Source organism: Bombina bombina, chromosome 7, assembly GCF_027579735.1.
Source record: "Bombina bombina isolate aBomBom1 chromosome 7, aBomBom1.pri, whole genome shotgun sequence".
Taxonomy (NCBI): domain Eukaryota; kingdom Metazoa; phylum Chordata; class Amphibia; order Anura; family Bombinatoridae; genus Bombina; species Bombina bombina.
In genome coordinates this window covers 130,248,276-130,268,916 of record NC_069505.1, presented here as the reverse complement: position 1 = coordinate 130,268,916, position 20,641 = coordinate 130,248,276, and the positions used below count along the sequence as shown (strand labels likewise).

Genomic DNA, 20,641 nt, shown 5'->3' with positions numbered 1-20,641 from the left:
TGAAGTGTATGTCAAGCACACTTCTCTATCCTGCTTATACTCGCAGGTTACTTTCCTTTTCAGGTCAAAGCAAGAAATTGTTATCTCAACTTTAACTTCTGATTCTCTTCAATCTGGACTACAATCAAGACAAGTTGTTAATCTTATTTCTACAGAAATCTTTCTTACAAGTTATCAGTTTGAACTCTCTGTTTGTTTGTCTCCTCGCTTCACCGATAACCGGAAGTAAGTCACGCTCACACGCCGCGGTCTCACAAACCGCTCGAGTCTCTTCCAGGTAAGACGCTCTCTCCTGTTTTTCCTACAGCATCGGTTTGAATCGGATTAAGGTAAATTGCACCCTGACTGTATTTTATGCATACGAACTGTGCCAACAATTTACCGCATAAAACTGCTCTCATCTTCACTGATGTATGTTGAACTGAATCACCAATCATTTGCAAGCTGACTAAAAGTTAAGTGTAATACCGCTTAAAGGATATTGTAAATATAACTTTTATTTTGGTGTGTGAGTGTGTGAAGATGAATGGATGAACGGAGACTCAGAGGATAATAACTAAGATACAATTTATCTAACTGAAGTTATACTCGCTATCTAAACTATAGCTCTTTATATATATATATGATCATGCTACAAACCCTCTTTAGTTCAGAAAAGGCATATTACTCAGAACATGCTATCAAGTTTCTGATAATATCAACTATTTTTTGAACAATAAGTTCACCGTATTTGATCTCTTTTACACAGAAATAGTATCAGAGACAATATACAAAAGAGCAACAAACACAACTCTTTACAAAAGTAACAAGTGTGTTACAGTTTCTGTATTTATACAGCAAGCGGTTACCCCCGCTAGGCTCTATTAAGCCACTGTGGTTTCCATCTCCGGCTAACGTTAGCACAATTACAGCCCACTGACCCCCCAGCTATAGGGGTATGAGGCTAAGAGAGGGAGCAGGTTCTTTACTTGGTCGAGCTTCACGCCGACATGGAGCGAGCTGCTATTCACTCCGCCCCCAACCGGAAACTTAATAAAATTATTAACCCCTAAACCTAAGTCTAACCCCAAAAACAGAACTTTCTATATTTTCTTTAGAGAAATCCAGAATCAGTGGCTAAACTTCTCTGAGGGCTCTTCACCTTTTAGATGTAAGAAGAAGCATGAGACCTTTGTTTCTGTTTTGCAAACAGATCAAGTTAAGAAATTCCTTAACATAGTTTTACTACTACTGTTAAAATTTAAAGAGGAAATATACCAGGTTAAGGTTCAAACAGGATAATTACCTACATATTCCTTTCATCAAGAATATTAAGTATTAAGACTGTTTTGTAGAGATGGTACAGATTATCTGTAACTCTTTATCTGAAACACTTCCTTTTAAAAGCAGTAAAAATGGTTGCAAGTCCTACAAAAAAAGTGTGGGAACTCACCAAGACTTCCAACCTCATATATATATATATATATATATATATATATATATATATATATACATACATATACACACACACACACTCTATTTATATGTACAGGTATACTTCACTTTACAGCGCTTCGCTAATACAGCGCTTTCTGGAGCTGAAGTTCAACCTCCAAGTATTTTGAAACAATGCTGTAATCATTGTGAGATTGCGAGAAAAGTGACTGGGACCATTTTGTTAGGCTTAGTTCAATATGTTTACAGCATTACAGTGCAATCTGTGTCTCAGTGCTATAGTCTGGCAAATTTTACTACAGTAATTGTCACTATTTTACAGGTACAGCATTTATTGAACACTAATTGAATAATGTGCTGTGCTAGTGTTAAACTAAACGTAGCACTATTGAACCCCTAATATATGTTAGTTCAAACATGTTTTCAAGTTTTTAAACACACTGGCAAGTGAAAACTTTAAAACGATTTTCACTTTACAGTGGGGCTCCGGTCCCTAACCCGCTGTATGAGCGGGTTATACCTGTATATAATCTATAGACTTTGGTTAATGAAAGCAAATTAAATCCAATGGTTGCATTTGAGCCTGAGAATCCTCCTTTGTCACAGAGTCTCACCCACTAAAGGTGCAATTTTTCTATTTCTGCTGAGGGGAGCTAAATAACCACAGAGCAAGCCATACAGAAATGTAAGCACCATGTGTAATAAAAGATAATAAAGATAATATTCATAACAGGGGTGATAACACAGCAGGACCGTGACAGTCTTACATATAGTTTATTGTAGGAAGTGTTACTGCCTATTACTAGAGGATCTCACTATCCCTCTAACCAGACTGTGATCCAGCTCCTCCTCCCACCACCAGCAGCAGCAGTGTTTACTGAAATGTTTCTGTTCTCTGTCGAGAGAGAACTTAGTTCCTCCTGCAAAAATAGTGCAAGAACTCCGTTCCCATGCGTTCCCGTCCGACTTGACCCCTGCTTGCCACAGATATAAGGTGATTCTGATGCTTCAGACATTTTGATGCCAGATTAAAAATTCAGAGAGCTATCTAGTGCTATCAAATCAGGTTATATTCTGGATAGTCGGCTGGGCCAGAGTATTTCTTCCAGAACCAAAGACCAGAAAATCAGACACACGTAATAGAACCTCAGTGCATGTTGACAGGTGACTGCAAACTCAAACTCTCAGTGCAAAAATCATATAGGCAGCAGCATAAACTTTCAAAAATCTTCCTTTTATTATTGTATGTCCAACAGCAGCAAACAACAATCTTCCAGATTTTTACCCCTTACTTGTAATAATGTGCACTGCTTACAAAAATGCAACTAAAACCCTCAAGGACACCAAAAAGTAACCCTTATATATCCACAGAATAATAAATAATATTAGAGCATATTGACATCTTGTGGTCAGTAACTCTACACAATATTATCCACATGATAATATTGGGAAGATTTACTGACCATTAGAAGTAATTTTATGCTAATGTATACTCATTATATTATTCTATGGCTGCATAAGGGCTAATTCTTTGACGCCATTGAGGGTTTAAAAATGCAACTTTGCAAGCAGTGTTTATTAACATAATTATGGGTTAACACCCCAAGATATTGTTGTTTTTTTTGTTCTACTTTTTATATAATTTTTACATCCAAAGAACACACAAGTACTCAGTAATCTCAAGCACATAAACATTCCTTGTGAATAATGGTGCTTGGTTTGATAGAAACCACTTTGGATGTATCTCTATTTGTGCTGTTCCACATGAGGCCATTGCCACTGAGCTTCTACAATATCCTAGGTATGTAGTTGGTGGTTTACAAAACTCAAGTACTCCAATACGGTTGCTAATATGAGCTGTCCTTTGTGCTTTGGAATAACCTCATAGAAAATGGTCATCTCAGAAGTTCTCCCTTTGAAGAATTTTTTTTAGAGCTCACATTATTATTTCTAGCTCTACAGACTCGGGGACCCTTTTTTAGTAGCATTATATCCAACAGGGTAATATGACAACAGTTACATATAACCATTATGATAAACTTGCAATATAAGAAGCTAAAAGTATCCTTGGATTAGTCCTGGTAATCTTACCTACCAGGCAGACTTCCTGAGCCATACAATTATTAATTGCATCTCCACAAGGAATTATTAATGGAAACTTCAAAGAAATTGGTGAATCATGATTCCTAAAATACATCTCATTCAAATAAGAGAAAACTCTAAGGAATTTCACAAGGAGAAGGTATTCTAATGTTTTTTGCTGTGGGCGAAATGGCAACTCTTTGGAGGTCCACACTAATTTATGAACACTAAATTTGGTTTTGCAGGTTCATCAATGTCATCCTTTGGAAACTTTTCAAAATATTTTTTAGTCATTAAATGAAGACTATTTTTCTGGTGGCTTTGTCCACAGCTAGACATATACATCTGAGCTAGGTGCTCTTCTATGTTTCCATCCTTTTCTGATTTTCTATCATGATATTTTTTTACAACTCCTACTATATTTCTGCTGAAGATGATTTCTTCTTGGAAGATTACTTCTAAATTCCTTCTATCCAAACTCTAGAAATGAACAAATTGCTCATCCACATAAACTTGACGTTGTGAGAACTATCAAATATTAATTGAAAGCTACGAAGGAAATCACAAAGTTTTAATTTCTTTTTGTCCTCCATTCTAGTGCCAGAAAACTTCAGAAGTTTATACAGCCAACTGAATTTAATTCATTCAGGAAAAGGCAGGTTTCATTTAAAGCTGAATCTTCCTGGGCTCCTAACCATGAAGCTTAAGTGGAGCAGTTATGCAACGCAGTAACTTAGTCTTCCTTGCAAACTTTACGTTTTACCAGATCAATTAACTTCTACCAAATCAATGAGTTTACATTAGCACAAGCATCACTTACTAAATATGTCTTACAGACCATGTCTTCTTAGGCCTAGGCAGAGGGTCTTTTGTCTCATATTTGCCTTTATAGGGTCCAGTTTTAGGACAAACCATTCAGTACTTAAATGATTCTACAGTAGCATAATATTTACTTACTGCTAAATAAATTTCTTCACATCAATGTAGAACCACATATTCTCAGAATAGGTTTTTGCTCAGATATAAATGAACTAACTTAAACAGGATAGGAGATGTATATGTGTGGTGTAACCCAACCCCGGAGATGCCTAAGAAGCTTATCTGTATACTCCAGCAGTAAATCATTATATACATACCAGCTCTGATATAGTCCTATTTCAAGTGTGAAGAAACTGATTTATCTGTAAGTCTAAATCTAGTTTTAAAAGGCCATATAATGGCATCTTAGATACATGGAACAAAGCTTGACTTTGGGTGTGCTGGGCTATAAAAGAATATGTCATGCACCAAGCTAAACACAGAAATAAAGGTAGAGCGTAACACATTTAAAAGGAATTTGTGCAAACTCTTCTTTACAGAAAGGGAAGATGATTGATGGAAAAGTCTTCCAATAGAGGTAGTAAGGAAAAACACTGCAGGCTATTCAAAAATGCCTTGGATATCTTAAAAGACCACTCAATGCAGTAGAATTAAATCATAAACAAGTACATAATAAAAAGACAATACAATAGCACTTACTCTGAATTTCAAATAAGCAGTAGATTTTTTTTGCCTGCCAAATTATTCTTTTCTCCCATTTTCCGGCCCCCTGTATCATGTGACAGTCATCAGCAAATCACAAACTAGTATATGTATACCCTGTGAGCTTGTGCACATGCTCAGTAGGATCTTGTTCCTCAGAATGTGTGAATATAAAAAGACTGTGCAAAATTTGATAATGGAAGTACATAGGAAAGTGTCTTTAAACTGCATGCTCTTTCTGAATCATAACATTTTATTTTGACTTGAGTGTCCCTTTAATAATTATTTACCTTCACACTGGTTACTATAGACCAAAAAATCTGTGATTGTATTATCATTTATTTTACTAAATTGGTAGCTCACTGTAAAACCAGTGCTTTGTAAACAAGCAATGGTGACAACAATTAGAATATGCAAAAAAGCAAATATACATTTAATTCAGGACAACTACAACATTTTAGGAGTTAGCAAATGCTATTTGTTTTTATATTAAAGGGACATTAAACCCAATTTTTTTCTTTCATGATTCAGATAGAGAATACCATTTTAAATAACTTTCTAATTTACTTCTATTATCTAATTTGTTTCATTCTCTTGATATCCTTTCCTGAAAAGCATATCTAGATAGGTTCCCGTGTGCACTGCAATTTATTTAACAAAGGATATCTAAAGAATGAAGCAAATTAGATAAAAGAAGTAAATTGGAATGTTGTTTAAAATTGTATTCTTTGTCTGACGTATGAAACATTTTTTTGGGGTTTAATGTCCCTTTAACGCCCATAACATAAACCCACGTGACAGCATAACACTGCAGCCCTTCAACATGTGATTTACCTGTAAGTCCGTTTTCATTAGTGATGCTCCAGCCTCCACTATGTAATGACAAATTGTGCGCTGACGCAAAGATGCGGCGAGGTGCAAACCTGTTTCCCCACTGCCAACACAAGAAATAGGAGAGTTAGAGAGACATTGTCTTTGTTAACTTGTGCATTGGCATAAAGGCATGAAGAAACATAATTTATGCTTACCTGATAAATTTATTTCTCTTGTGGTGTATCCAGTCCACGGATCATCCATTACTTGTGGGATATTCTCATTCCCAACAGGAAGTTGCAAGATGACACCCACAGCAGAGCTGTCTATATAGCTCCTCCCCTAACTGCCATATCCAGTCATTCAACCGAAAACAAACAGAGAAACCATAGGGTGCAGTGGTGACTGTAGTTTAAAATTAAAAAATACCTGCCTTAAAATGACAGGGCGGGCCGTGGACTGGATACACCACAAGAGAAATAAATTTATCAGGTAAGCATAAATTATGTTTTCTCTTGTAAGGTGTATCCAGTCCACGGATCATCCATTACTTGTGGGATACCAATACCAAAGCTAAAGTACACGGATGAAGGGAGGGACAAGGCAGGTACTTAAACGGAAGGTACCCCCTGCCTGTAAAACCTTTCTCCTAAAAATAGCCTCCGAAGAAGCAAAAGTATCAAATTTGTAGAATTTTGAAAAAGTATGAAGCACCGCCTTGCAAATCTGTTCAACAGAAGCCTCACTTTTAAAGGCCCATGTGGAAGCCACAGCTCTAGTAGAATGAGCTGTAATCCTTTCTGGAGGCTGCTGGCCAGCAGTCTCATAGGCTAAGCGGATTATGCTTAGCCAAAAAGAAAGAGAGGTTGCCGAAGCCTTTTGACCTCTCCTCTGTCCAGAGTAGACAACAAACAAAGCAGATGTTTGACGAAAATCTTTAGTAGCTTGTAAGTAAAACTTTAAAGCACGAACCACGTCCAGATTGTGTAATAGACGTTCCTTCTTTGAAGAAGGATTAGGACACAAAGACGGAACAACAATCTCTTGATTGATATTCTTATTAAATACCACCTTAGGTAAAAACCCAGGTTTGGTACGCATGGAAGATCAGATAAGGAGAATCACATTGTACGGCAGATAACTCTGAAACTCTACGAGCCGAGGAAATAGCTACCAAAAAAAGAACTTTCCAAGATAAAAGTTTGATATCTATGGAATGAAGAGGTTCAAACAGAACCCCCTGAAGAACTTTAAGAACCAAATTTAAGCTCCAAGGTGGAGCAACAGGTTTAAACACAGGCTTGATTCTAACTAAAGCCTGACAAAATGCCTGAACGTCTGGGACATCCGCCAGGCGCTTGTGCAAAAGAATAGATAGCGCAGAAATCTATCCCTTTAAGGAACTAGCTGACAATCCTTTCTCCAATCCTTCTTGGAGAAAAGATAATATCCTGGGAATCCTGACCTTACACCATGAGTAGCCCTTGGATTCACACCAATAAAGATATTTACGCCATATCTTATGATAGATTTTCCTGGTGACAGGCTTTCGTGCCTGAATTAAGGTATCAATGACTGACTCAGATAAACCACGCTATGATAAAATCAAGCGTTCAATCTCCAGGCAGTCAGCCTCAGAGAAATTAGATTTGGATGGTTGAAAGGACCTTGACGTAGAAGGTCCTGTCTCAGCGGCAGAGTCCATGGTGGAAAAGATGACATGTCCACTAGATATGCATACCAAGTCCTGCATGGCCACGCAGGCGCTATCAAGATCACCGATGCTCTCTCCTGCTTGATCTTGGCAATCAGACGAGGGAGCAGAGGAAACGGTGGAAACACATAAGCCAGGTTGAAGGACCAAGGCACTGCTAGAGCATCTATAAGCGTTGCCTTGGGGTCCCTGGACCTGGATCCGTAACAAGGAAGCTTGGCGTTCTGGCGAGACGCCATGAGATCCAGTTCTGGTTTGCCCCAACGATGAACCAATTGTGCAAACACCTCCGGATGGAGTTCCCACTCCCCCGGATGAAAAGTCTGTCGACTTAGAAAATCCGCCTCCCAGTTCTCTACACCTGGGATATGGATAGCTGATAGGTGGCAAGAGTGAATCTCTGCCCAGCGAATTATCTTTGAGACTTCTAACATCGCTAGGGAACTCCTTTTGATGTAAGCCACAGTCGTGATGTTGTCCGACTGAAATCTGATGAACCTCATTGTTGCTAGCTGAGGCCAAGCCTGAAGAGCATTGAATATCGCTCTTAGTTCCAGAATGTTTATTGGAAGGAGTTACTCCTCCTGAATCCACGATCCCTGAGCCTTCAGGGAGTTCCAGACTGCACCCCAACCTAGAAGGCTGGCATCTGTTGTTACAATTGTCCAATCTGGCCTGCGAAAGGTCACACCTTTGGACAGATGGACCCGAGATAGCCACCAGAGAAGAGAATCCCTGGTCTCTTGATCCAGATTTAGTAGAGGGGACAAATCTGTGTAATCCCCATTCCACTGACTGAGCATGCAGAATTGCAGAGGTCTGAGATGTAGGCGTGCAAACGGCACTATGTCCATTGCCGCTACCATTAAGCCGATTACTTCCATGCACTGAGCCACCGAAGGGCGAGGAATGGAATAAAGAACACGGCAGGAATTTAGAAGTTTTGATAACCTGGACTCCCTCAGGTAAATTTTCATTTCTACAGAATTTATCAGAGTCCCTAGGAAGGAAACTCTTGTGAGGGGGGATAGAGAACTCTTTTCCTCGTTCACTTTCCACCCATGCGATCTCAGAAATGCCAACACTATGTCCGTATGAGACAATTTGGAAGTTTGACGCCTGAATCAGGATGTAGTCTAAATAAGGGGCCACTGCTATGCCCCGCGGCCTTAGGACCGCCAGAAGCGACCCCAGAACCTTCGTAAAAATTCTTGGGTCTGTAGCTAACCCAAAGGGAAGAGCTACAAACTGGTAATGCCTGTCTAGGAAGGCAAACCTGAGAAACCGATGATGATCTTTGTGTATTGGAATGTGAAGATAAGCATCCTTTAAATCCACTGTAGTCATGTATTGACCCTCCTGGATCATAGGTAGGATGGTACGAATAGTCTCCATCTTGAATAATTGAACTCTGAGGAATTTGTTTAAGATCTTTAGATCCAAAATTGGTCTGAAGGTTCCCTCTTTTTTGGGAACTACAAACAGATTTGAGTAAAATCCCTGTCCCTGTTCCTCCTTTGGAACTGGATGGATCACTCCCATAACTAGGAGGTCTTGTACACAGTGTAAGAATGCCTCTCTCTTTATCTGGTTTGCAGATAATTGTGAAAGGTGAAATCTCCCTTTTGGGGGGGAAGCCTTGAAGTCCAGAAGATATCCCTGGGATATAATTTCCAACGCCCAGGGATCCTGGACATCTCTTGCCCACGCCTGGGCGAAGAGCGAAAGTCTGCCCCCGGATAGGGGGCCGTTCCTTCATGCTGTCTTAGAGGCAGCAGCAGGCTTTTTGGCCTGCTTACCCTTGTTCCAGGTCTGGTTAGGTCTCCAGACCGTCTTGGACTGAGCAAAAGTTCCCTCTTGTTTTGCATTAGAGGAAGTTGATGCTGCACTTGCCTTGAAGTTTCGAAAGGCACGAAAATTAGACTGTTTGGCCCTTGATTTGGACCTATCCTGAGGAAGGGCATGACCTTTTCCTCCAGTGATATCAGCAATAATCTCCTTCAAACCAGGCCAGAATAGGGTCTGCCCCTTGAAGGGAATGTTAAGCAGCTTAGACTTTGAAGTAACGTCAGCTGACCATGATTTAAGCCATAGCGCTCTGCGTGCCTGGATAGCAAAACCAGAATTCTTAGCCGTTAGTTTAGTCAAATGAACAATGGCATCAGAAACAAAAGAATTGGCTAGCTTAAGTGCTCTAAGCTTATGAAGTATGTCATCCAATGGAGTCGCTACCTGTAAAGCCTCTTCCAGAGACTCAAACCAGAACGCCGCAGCAGCAGTGACAGAAGCAATGCATGCAAGGGGCTGTAGGATAAAACCTTGTTGAATAAACATTTTCTTAAGGTAACCCTCTAACTTTTTATCCATTGGATCTAAGAAAGCACAACTGTCCTCGACAGGGATAGTAGTACGCTTTGCTAGAGTAGAAACTGGTCCTTAGGAACTGTCTGCCATAAGTCCCGTATGGTGGCGTCTATTGGACACATTTTTCTAAAAATAGGAGGGGGAGAGAACGGCACACCTGGTTTTAGGTATTGGAAAAACATCAGTGCACACCGGCACTGCATAGTATTTATCCAGTCTACACAATTTCTCTGGCACTGCAATTGTATCACAGTCATTCAGAGCAGCTAAAACCTCCCTGAGTAACACGCGGAGGTGTTCAAGCTTAAATTTAAATGTAGAAATATCAGAATCAGGTTGCATCATCTTCCCTGAGTCAGAAACATCACCCACAGAAAGAAGCTCTCCTTCTTCAGCTTCTGCATATTGTGAGGCAGTATCAGACATAGCTCTTAAAGCGTCAGTATGCTGTGTATTTCGTCTAACCCCAGAGCTATCTCGCTTTCCTCTAAATTCAGGTAGTCTGGCTAATACCGCTGACAGTGTATTATCCATGACTGCCGCCATGTCTTGTAAAGTAAACGCTATGGGCGCCCTAGATGTACTTGGCGCCATTTGAGCGCGAGTCCCTTGAGCGGGAGTCAAAGGATCTGACACGTGGGGAGAGTTAGTCGGCATAACTTCCCCCTCGTCAGATTCCTCTGGTGATAACTTTTTTAAAGACAGAATATGATCTTTATTGCTTAAAGTGAAATCAATACATTTGGTACACATTCTAAGAGGGGGTTCCACAATGGATTTTAAACATAATGAACAAGGAGTTTCCTCTATGTCAGACAATGTTTGTACAGACTAGCAATGAGACTAGCAAGCTTGGAAAACACTTTAAATCAAGTTAAAAAGCAAATATAAGAAACGGTACTGTGCCTTTAAGAGAAACAAATTTTGTCAGAATTTGAAAAACAGTGAAAAAAGGCAGTAAATCAAACAAAATTTTTACAGTGTGTATAATAAGCTAACAGAGCATTGCACCCACTTGCAAATGGATGATTAACCTCTTAGTTCAAAAAACAGATAAAAAACAGAATTTATGCTTACCTGATAAATTACTTTCTCCAACATTGGTGTGTCCGGTCCACGGCGTCATCCTTACTTGTGGGATATTCTCCTCCCCAACAGGAAATGGCAAAGAGTCCCAGCAAAGCTGGCCATATAGTCCCTCCTAGGCTCCGCCCACCCCAGTCATTCGACCGACGGACAGGAGGAAATATATATAGGAGAAACCATATGGTACCGTGGTGACTGTAGTTAGAGAAAATAATTCATCAGACCTGATTAAAAAACCAGGGCGGGCCGTGGACCGGACACACCGTTGGAGAAAGTAATTTATCAGGTAAGCATAAATTCTGTTTTCTCCAACATTGGTGTGTCCGGTCCACGGCGTCATCCTTACTTGTGGGAACCAATACCAAAGCTTTAGGACACGGATGAAGGGAGGGAGCAAATCAGGTTACCTAAACGGAAGGCACCACAGCTTGCAAAACCTTTCTCCCAAAAATAGCCTCCGAAGAAGCAAAAGTATCAAATTTGTAAAATTTGGCAAAAGTGTGCAGTGAAGACCAAGTCGCTGCCTTACATATCTGGTCAACAGAAGCCTCGTTCTTGAAGGCCCATGTGGAAGCCACAGCCCTAGTGGAGTGAGCTGTGATTCTTTCAGGAGGCTGCCGTCCGGCAGTCTCATAAGCCAATCGGATGATGCTTTTAAGCCAAAAGGAAAGAGAGGTAGAAGTCGCTTTTTGACCTCTCCTTTTACCAGAATAGACAACAAACAAAGAAGATGTTTGTCTGAAATCCTTTGTAGCCTCTAAATAGAATTTTAGAGCACGGACTACGTCCAAATTGTGTAACAAACGTTCCTTCTTTGAAACTGGATTCGGACATAAAGAAGGTACAACTATCTCCTGGTTAATATTCTTGTTAGAAACAACCTTAGGAAGAAAACCAGGCTTAGTACGCAAAACCACCTTATCTGCATGGAACACCAGATAGGGCGGAGAACACTGCAGAGCAGATAACTCTGAAACTCTTCTAGCTGAAGAAATAGCAACCAAAAACAAAACTTTCCAAGATAGTAACTTAATATCTATGGAATGTAAAGGTTCAAACGGAACCCCTTGAAGAACTGAAAGAACTAGATTTAGACTCCAGGGGGAGTCAAAGGTCTGTAAACAGGCTTGATCCTAACCAGAGCCTGAACAAATGCTTGAACATCTGGCACAGCTGCCAGTCTTTTGTGTAGTAAGACAGATAAAGCAGAGATCTGTCCCTTTAGAGAACTTGCAGATAATCCTTTCTCCAAACCTTCTTGTAGAAAGGAGAGAATCTTAGGAATTTTTATCTTATCCCATGGGAATCCTTTGGATTCACACCAACAGATATATTTTTTCCATATTTTATGGTAAATCTTTCTAGTTACCGGTTTTCTGGCCTGAACCAGAGTATCTATCACAGAATCTGAAAACCCACGCTTCGATAGAATCAAGCGTTCAATCTCCAAGCCGTCAGCTGGAGGGAGACCAGATTTGGATGTTCGAATGGACCCTGAACAAGAAGGTCCTGTCTCAAAGGTAGCTTCCATGGTGGAGCCGATGACATATTCACCAGGTCTGCATACCAAGTCCTGCGTGGCCACGCAGGAGCTATCAAGATCACCGAGGCCCTCTCCTGATTGATCCTGGCTACCAGCCTGGGAATGAGAGGAAACGGTGGAAATACATAAGCTAGGTTGAAGGTCCAAGGTGCTACTAGTGCATCTACTAGAGTCGCCTTGGGATCCCTGGATCTGGACCCGTAGCAAGGAACCTTGAAGTTCTGACGAGACGCCATCAGATCCATGTCTGGAATGCCCCATAATTGAGTTATTTGGGCAAAGATCTCCGGATGGAGTTCCCACTCCCCCGGATGGAATGTCTGACGACTCAGAAAATCCGCCTCCCAGTTTTCCACACCTGGGATGTGGATCGCAGACAGGTGGCAGGAGTGATCCTCCGCCCATTGAATTATCTTGGTCACTTCTTTCATCGCCAGGGAACTCCTTGTTCCCCCCTGATGATTGATATACGCAACTGTCGTCATGTTGTCTGATTGGAACCTTATGAATTTGGCCTTTGCTAGTTGAGGCCAAGCCCTGAGAGCATTGAATATCGCTCTGAGTTCCAGAATGTTTATCGAGAGAAGAGACTCTTCCTGAGACCATAGACCCTGAGCTTTTAGGGATTCCCAGACCGCGCCCCAGCCCACTAGACTGGCGTTGGTCGTGACAATGACCCACTCTGGTCTGCGGAAGCTCATTCCCTGGGACAGATGGTCCAGGGTCAGCCACCAACGGAGTGAATCTCTGGTCTTCTGATCTACTTGAATCATTGGAGACAAGTCTGTATAGTCCCCATTCCACTGTTTGAGCATGCACAGTTGTAATGGTCTTAGATGAATTCGTGCAAAAGGAACTATGTCCATTGTTGCAACCATCAACCCTACTACTTCCATGCACTGCGCTATGGAAGGACGAGGAACAGAATGAAGCACTTGACAAGAGCTTAGAAGTTTTGATTTTCTGACCTCTGTCAGAAAAATCCTCATTTCTAAGGAATCTATTATTGTTCCCAAGAAGGGAACTCTTGTCGACGGAGACAGAGAACTTTTTTCTATGTTCACCTTCCATCCGTGTGATCTGAGAAAGGCTAGAACTATGTCTGTATGAGCCTTTGCTTTTGACAGGGACGACGCTTGTATTAGAATGTCATCCAAGTAAGGTACTACTGCAATGCCCCTCGGTCTTAGAACCGCTAGAAGGGACCCTAGCACCTTTGTGAAAATCCTTGGAGCAGTGGCTAACCCGAATGGGAGGGCCACAAACTGGTAATGCTTGTCTAGAAAAGCGAACCTTAGGAACTGATGATGTTCTTTGTGGATAGGAATATGTAGGTACGCATCCTTTAGATCCACGGTAGTCATAAATTGACTTTCCTGGATAGTGGGTAGAATCGTTCGAATGGTTTCCATCTTGAACGATGGTACCCTGAGAAATTTGTTTAGGATCTTCAAATCCAAAATTGGTCTGAAAGTTCCCTCTTTTTTGGGAACTACGAACAGATTGGAATAAAATCCCATTCCTTGTTCCTTTATTGGAACTGGGTGTATCACTCCCATCTTTAACAGGTCTTCTACACAAAGTAAGAATGCCTGTCTCTTTATTTGGTTTGAGGATAAGTGAGACATGTGGAACCTTCCCCTTGGGGGTAGTTCCTTGAATTCCAGGAGATAACCCTGAGAAACTATTTCTAGCGCCCAGGGATCCTGAACATCTCTTGCCCAAGCCTGAGCAAAGAGAGAGAGTCTGCCCCCCACTAGATCCGGTCCCGGATGGGGGGCTACTCCTTCATGCTGTTTTGTTAGCAGCGGCAGGCTTCTTGGCCTGCTTACCCTTGTTCCAGCCTTGCATCGGTTTCCAGGCTGGTTTGGGTTGTGAGGCATTACCCTCTTGCTTAGAGGATGCAGAATTAGAGGCCGGTCCGTTCCTGAAATTGCGAAAGGGACGAAAATTAGACTTATTTTTAGCCTTGAAAGACCTATCTTGTGGAAGGGCTTGGCCCTTTCCCCCAGTGATGTCTGAAATAATCTCTTTCAATTCTGGTCCAAATAGAGTTTTACCTTTGAAAGGGATGTTAAGCAATTTTGTCTTGGATGACACATCCGCTGACCAAGACTTTAGCCAAAGCGCTCTGCGCGCCACGATAGCAAACCCTGAATTTTTCGCCGCTAATCTAGCTAATTGCAAAGCGACATCTAAAATAAAAGAGTTAGCCAATTTAAGTGTGTGAACTCTGTCCATAACCTCCTCATATGGAGTCTCTCTACTGAGCGACTTTTCTAGTTCCTCGAACCAGAACCACGCTGCTGTAGTAACAGGAACAATGCACGAAATGGGTTGTAGAAGGTAACCTTGCTGTACAAAAATCTTTTTAAGCAAACTTCCAATTTTAAGCAATTCCAATTTTTTATCCATAGGATCTTTGAAAGCACAACTATCTTCAATAGGAATAGTAGTGCGTTTGTTTAGAGTAGAAACTGCCCCCTCGACCTTAGGGACTGTCTGCCATAAGTCCTTTCTGGGGTCGACCATAGGAAATAATTTCTTAAATATAGGGGGGGGGGAACAAAAGGTATGCCGGGCTTTTCCCACTCCTTATTTACTATGTCCGCCACCCGCTTGGGTATAGGAAAAGCGTCGGGGTGCACCGGAACCTCTAGGAACTTGTCCATCTTGCATAATTTCTCTGGAATGACCAAGTTGTCACAATCATCCAGAGTAGATAACACCTCCTTAAGCAGTGCGCGGAGATGTTCTAATTTAAATTTAAATGTCACAACATCAGGTTCAGCTTGTTGAGAAATCTTTCCTGAATCTGAGATTTCTCCATCTGACAAAACCTCCCTCATGGCCCCTTCAGATTGGTGTGAGGGTATGACAGAACAATTATCATCAGCGCCCTCCTGCTCTTCAGTGTTTAAAACAGAGCAATCGCGCTTTCTCTGATAAGTAGGCATTTTGGATAAAATATTTGCTATGGAGTTATCCATTACAGCCGTTAATTGTTGCATGGTAATAAGCATTGGCGCACTAGATGTACTAGGGGCCTCCTGCATGGGCAAAACTGGTGTAGACACAGTAGGAGATGATGTAGTATCATGTTTACTCCCCTCATCTGAGGAATTATCTTGGGCAATTTCATTATCTGTGGCAGTACTGTCCTTACTTTGTTTGGACGCTATGGCACAATTATCACATAAATTTAAATGGGGAGACACATTGGCTTTCATACATATAGAACATAGCTTATCTGAAGGTACAGACATGTTAAACAGGCTTAAACTTGTCAACAAAGCACAAAAAACGTTTTAAAACAAAACCGTTACTGTCTCTTTAAATTTTAAACAGAAAACACTTTATTACTGAATATGTGAAAAAGTATGAAGGAATTGTTCAAAAATTACCAAAATTTCACCACAGTGTCTTAAAGCATTAATAGTATTGCACACCAAATTTCAGAGCTTTAACCCTTAAAATAAATTTAACCCCTATACAGTCCCAGCTATAGTCTTTGCTGAGACCCAACCAAGCCCAGAGGGGAATACGATACCAATTGACGCCTTCTAGAAGCTTTTCCAGCAATTTTTAGATCCTCACACATGCATCTGCATGCCCTGCTCTCAAAAAACAACTGCGCAGTAATGGCGCGAAAATGAGGCTCAGTCTACAACTAGGAAGGCCCCCTGACTGGAAAAGGTGTCTAACACAGTGCCTGCCGTTTAATAAACGTTCCCCAAGTTTATAAATGCAAATTGTCAGCATAAATATGAATAAAATGCCCAAATAAAGCAATCGATTTAGCCCATAAAAATGTCTACCAGTTTTTTAGGCCATAATAAGCCCTTTATTCTGTTTGTTTGACTAAGAAAATGGCTTACCGGTCCCCATGAGGGGAAATGACAGCCTTCCAGCATTACATGGTCTTGTTAGAAATATGGCTAGTCATACCTTAAGCAGAAAAGTCTGCTAACTGCTTCCCCCAACTGAAGTTACTTCATTTCAACAGTCCTATGTGGAAACAGCAATCGATTTTAGTTACTGTCTGCTAAAATCATCTTCCTCTCACAAACAGAAATCTTCATCCTTTTCTGTTTCAGAGTAAATAGTACATACCAGCACTATTTTAAAATAACAAACACTTGATAGAAGAATAAAAACTACATTTAAACACCAAAAAACTCTTAACCATCTCCGTGGACATGTTGCCTGTGCAACGGCAAAGAGAATGACTGGGGTGGGCGGAGCCTAGGAGGGACTATATGGCCAGCTTTGCTGGGACTCTTTGCCATTTCCTGTTGGGGAGGAGAATATCCCACAAGTAAGGATGACGCCGTGGACCGGACACACCAATGTTGGAGAAAAAAACGATATAGACGTTTTTTAACAGTCACACCAAACTGCCACAGCCTTGCTGTGGGCCTACCTTCCCCAACAAACAATTTTGGAAAGCCTAAGAGCCCTTTAGAGATGTCCTATAGCATTCAGGGGACTCCTGGAGGAAGCTGGATGTCTCAGTCTGTAAAAGTTACTGCGCAAAAAAGCGCTAAATTAGGCCCCTCCCACTCATAGTAACACAGTGGAAAGCCTCAGGAAACTGTTTCTAGGCAAATTTAAGCCAGCCATGTGGAAAAAACTAGGCCCCAATAAAGTTTTATCACCAAAGTATATATAAAAAAACGTTTAAACATGCCAGCAAACGTTTTATACTGTAAATATAAAAGAGTATTACCTCAGAAAGTAAGCATGATACCAGTCGCTATTAAATCACTGTATTCAGGCTTACCTTACATAAATTTGGCATCAGCAGCATTTTTTAGCATTCACATCTTCTAGAAAAATCTTAACTGCACATACCTCATAGCAGGATAACCTGCACGCCATTCCCCCGCTGAAGTTATCTCTCTCTTCAGTCATGTGTGAGAACAGCAATGGATCTTAGTTACAACTTGCTAAGATCATATAAATCACAGGCAGATTCTTCTATTTTTCTGCCTGGAACTAAAAATTACAACTACGGTACCATTTAAAAATAATAAACTTTGGATTGAAGCAAAATAACATCTACATTCACCACTTCTCGCTTACTACCTCCATGTTTGTTGAGAGTTGCAAGAGAATGACTGGATATGGCAGTTAGGGGAGGAGCTATATAGACATCCGTGGACTGGATACATCTTACAAGAGAAAATATATTATGAAAACAATGTTTTACAGTCCTGCCATGTAATATTGTGAAGGGAATAGATCATAAAAATATCAATGATATATTTATTGTGTTATGAAACCCATAATGGCCACTAAATGGTTTTATTTAAGGGATATTCTAATACATAATGTAATTTATAAGTATAATATAAATGTTTTACTATATTTTTGCAATATACCTTTGTAAGCCATGCTGCTGTGTTTAAAAGATATTTGCCCATGAACGAATCCCCTTTGCACTCAACCATGTTTTAAATATCGTTTTATACAAGATGCTACTTTCACAGGAGGAAGCCTAGTGAATATGCTCATTTGTGGATGCACAGTCAAAAACAGAATGAGAACTATGAGAATATGTAAATGCACATGCGCTAGACTTACTCCCATATCACTGATATAATAATAATAATAATAATATGAGGATGTGCAAAGCTGCTTCCTTTTATTGGTGTTACTGTTATATATTGTTCCATACAATAAAATAATTCAGTAATAGCTTTTATTTGGAGCGAGCCTTGTTCTACTTGTGCAGTTTTCACACATAAAAGATCTACATGTGCAAACCCCAATACCAGCAGAAAAAATGAAGCCAATAGGCTCATAGACGCTGAAAGTGTATTCCCAGCACATGCAGGTCTATTTGTTACATATTGCTGCTCAGATTAACTTTGGAAGAATCTAAAAGATGCAATGTTTATGACTGCATTTATACATTATTCTAGATTTTGTTTTGCAATGCTTATTTTGCTAAATAACTTTGAGCTTCCGTATAACTGGCACACATAGCAAGCTATCTGCTAAAGTTTTAAATGATATAAAATAAAACAAAAACGGAAAAAAACAACTTTCATTTATTTTGTTGCTGTCCTGTGAACCTGCTAGCTTTGCTAAAGTGAAAAAGAGAGTTCTGTTCTTCCCCTCTAAGTGCAGTGGAATGTGCCACTGTCACTTCCTGAATCCTTACAGAGCAGGAAGAGAGAGGCACAGAGAGCACTTTTTCAGCCCCATCTTATTAAAGTAAGATTTTACTGAAAAGGATTCTGTTAGTGAAAATGATAATTCAATGAATGTGGTTTAGTGTTTTTTTTTTACTCTTTTACAGCAAAGGATCGTTTTTGTATTTTGTTTACTCAAACTTTACACCCACTAACTTAGCAGCTTGCCTCTGTACTGCACACTAATGTATGGTCTCATTTAGTTATAGTCTCACTTAGTTATAATCTCACTTAGTCTCTGTAGCTTTGCTGTTTTATTACTTAAAAATGCAGTGGTCCCTCCCCCCCCCCCTTGTATGTGTGTGTGTGTCTCTCTCTATCTATCCATCTCTCTCCTTATGTGTTGTTCTCCCCCATGGTCTCTTTCTCTCTCTGTCTCTCTTCCTCCCCCTCAGACTCTCTCATCCCTTATGTGTCTCTCTAACCCTCTGTGTGTGATTGTGTCTCTCTCTAACCCTCTGTGTGTGATTGTGTGTCTCTCTCTCTCTCTATCTCTAACCCTCTGTGTGTGATTGTGTCTCTCTCTAACCCTCTGTGTGTGATTGTGTCTCTCTTTCTCTCTAACCCTCTGTGTGTGATTGTGTCTCTCTCTAACCCTCTGTGTGTGATTGTGTCTCTCTCTAACCCTCTGTGTGTGATTGTGTGTCTCTCTCTCTCTCTCTCTTTCTTTCTCTCTCTCTATCTCTAACCCTCTGTGTGTGATTGTGTCTCTCTCTAACCCTCTGTGTGTGATTGTGTCTCTCTCTCTCTCTTTCTCTCTAACCCTCTGTGTGTGATTGTGTCTCTCTCTCTCTCTCTTTCTTTCTCTCTCTAACCCTCTGTGTGTGATTGTGTGTCTCTCTCTCTTTCTCTCTCTCTAACCCTCTGTGTGTGATTGTGTCTCTCTCTCTCTCTCTAACCCTCTGTGTGTGATTGTGTTTCTCTCTAACCCTCTGTGTGTGATTGTGTCTCTCTCTTTCTCTCTCTCTCTCTAACCCTCTGTGTGTGATTGTGTCTCTCTCTAACCCTCTGTGTGTGATTGTGTCTCTCTCTTTCTCTCTCTCTCTCTAACCCTCTGTGTGTGATTGTGTCTCTCGCACTCTCTCTAACCCTCTGTGTGTGATTGTGTCTCTCTCTCTCTCTAACCCTCTGTGTGTGATTGTCTCTCTCTCTCTCTCTCTCTTTCTTTCTCTCTCTCTCTAACCCTCTGTGAGTGATTGTGTCTCTCTCTCTCTTTCTCTCTCTCTAACCCTATGTGTGTGATTGTGTCTCTCTCTCTCTAACCCTCTGAGTGTGATTGTGTCTCTCTCTCTCTAACCCTCTGAGTGTGATTGTGTCTCTCTCTCTCTTTCTCTCTAACCCTCTGTGTCTCTCTCCCCGTCTCTCTCTCCCTTTCCCCCGAGTGCTTTTCTGTGTTTCTGTCTACCTTTTATTTATTTAATTAATGAATTGATAGTGCCACCTGATGGTGTGGCTTTATTTAAAGGGGTGGGGTCAAGCGCCCCACCATCTTTTAATTTCACCAGCCGCCACTGGATCAAGACATTTTTATATTTACTGCATAATGAAAGAATCTATAAGCATAATTTGCAGCATTAAAGTAAAAAGTATGTTTTAAACATATTTTAATGGGCATGGATTTCTAGATCTCATAATCAGAGCAAGCATTTTGTTAATTGGCAAGAGTTTCTGTTACAATCCTTTTAGACTAAAATCAGATGTTTACTAAGTTGACCAGTTTTCCAAGACACCATTTAAAGGGACATGGAACCCATATCAATCCCATATGCAAATTTAAATAACTTTCCAATTTACATCTAATATCTATTTTTTTCATTCTTTTGATATCCTTTGTTGAAAATCATATCTAAATATGCTCAGTAGCTGCTGATTGGTGGCTGCACA

The 20,641-nt window shown here is 40.6% G+C and overlaps 1 protein-coding gene across 4 annotated transcripts in view; it reads right to left on the bottom strand.

The window, feature by feature from the left end:
- The window catches only part of DGKZ (diacylglycerol kinase zeta), an 821,282-nt gene that overhangs the window by 32,063 nt on the left and 768,578 nt on the right, over window positions 1–20,641 (bottom strand). For all 4 annotated transcript variants that reach the window (XM_053720300.1, XM_053720299.1, XM_053720298.1 and 1 more), the window contains one exon: window positions 5,872–5,971. In XM_053720300.1, the coding sequence (XP_053576275.1) occupies window positions 5,872–5,971 (100 nt within the window). The remainder of the gene's footprint in view (window positions 1–5,871; window positions 5,972–20,641) is intronic.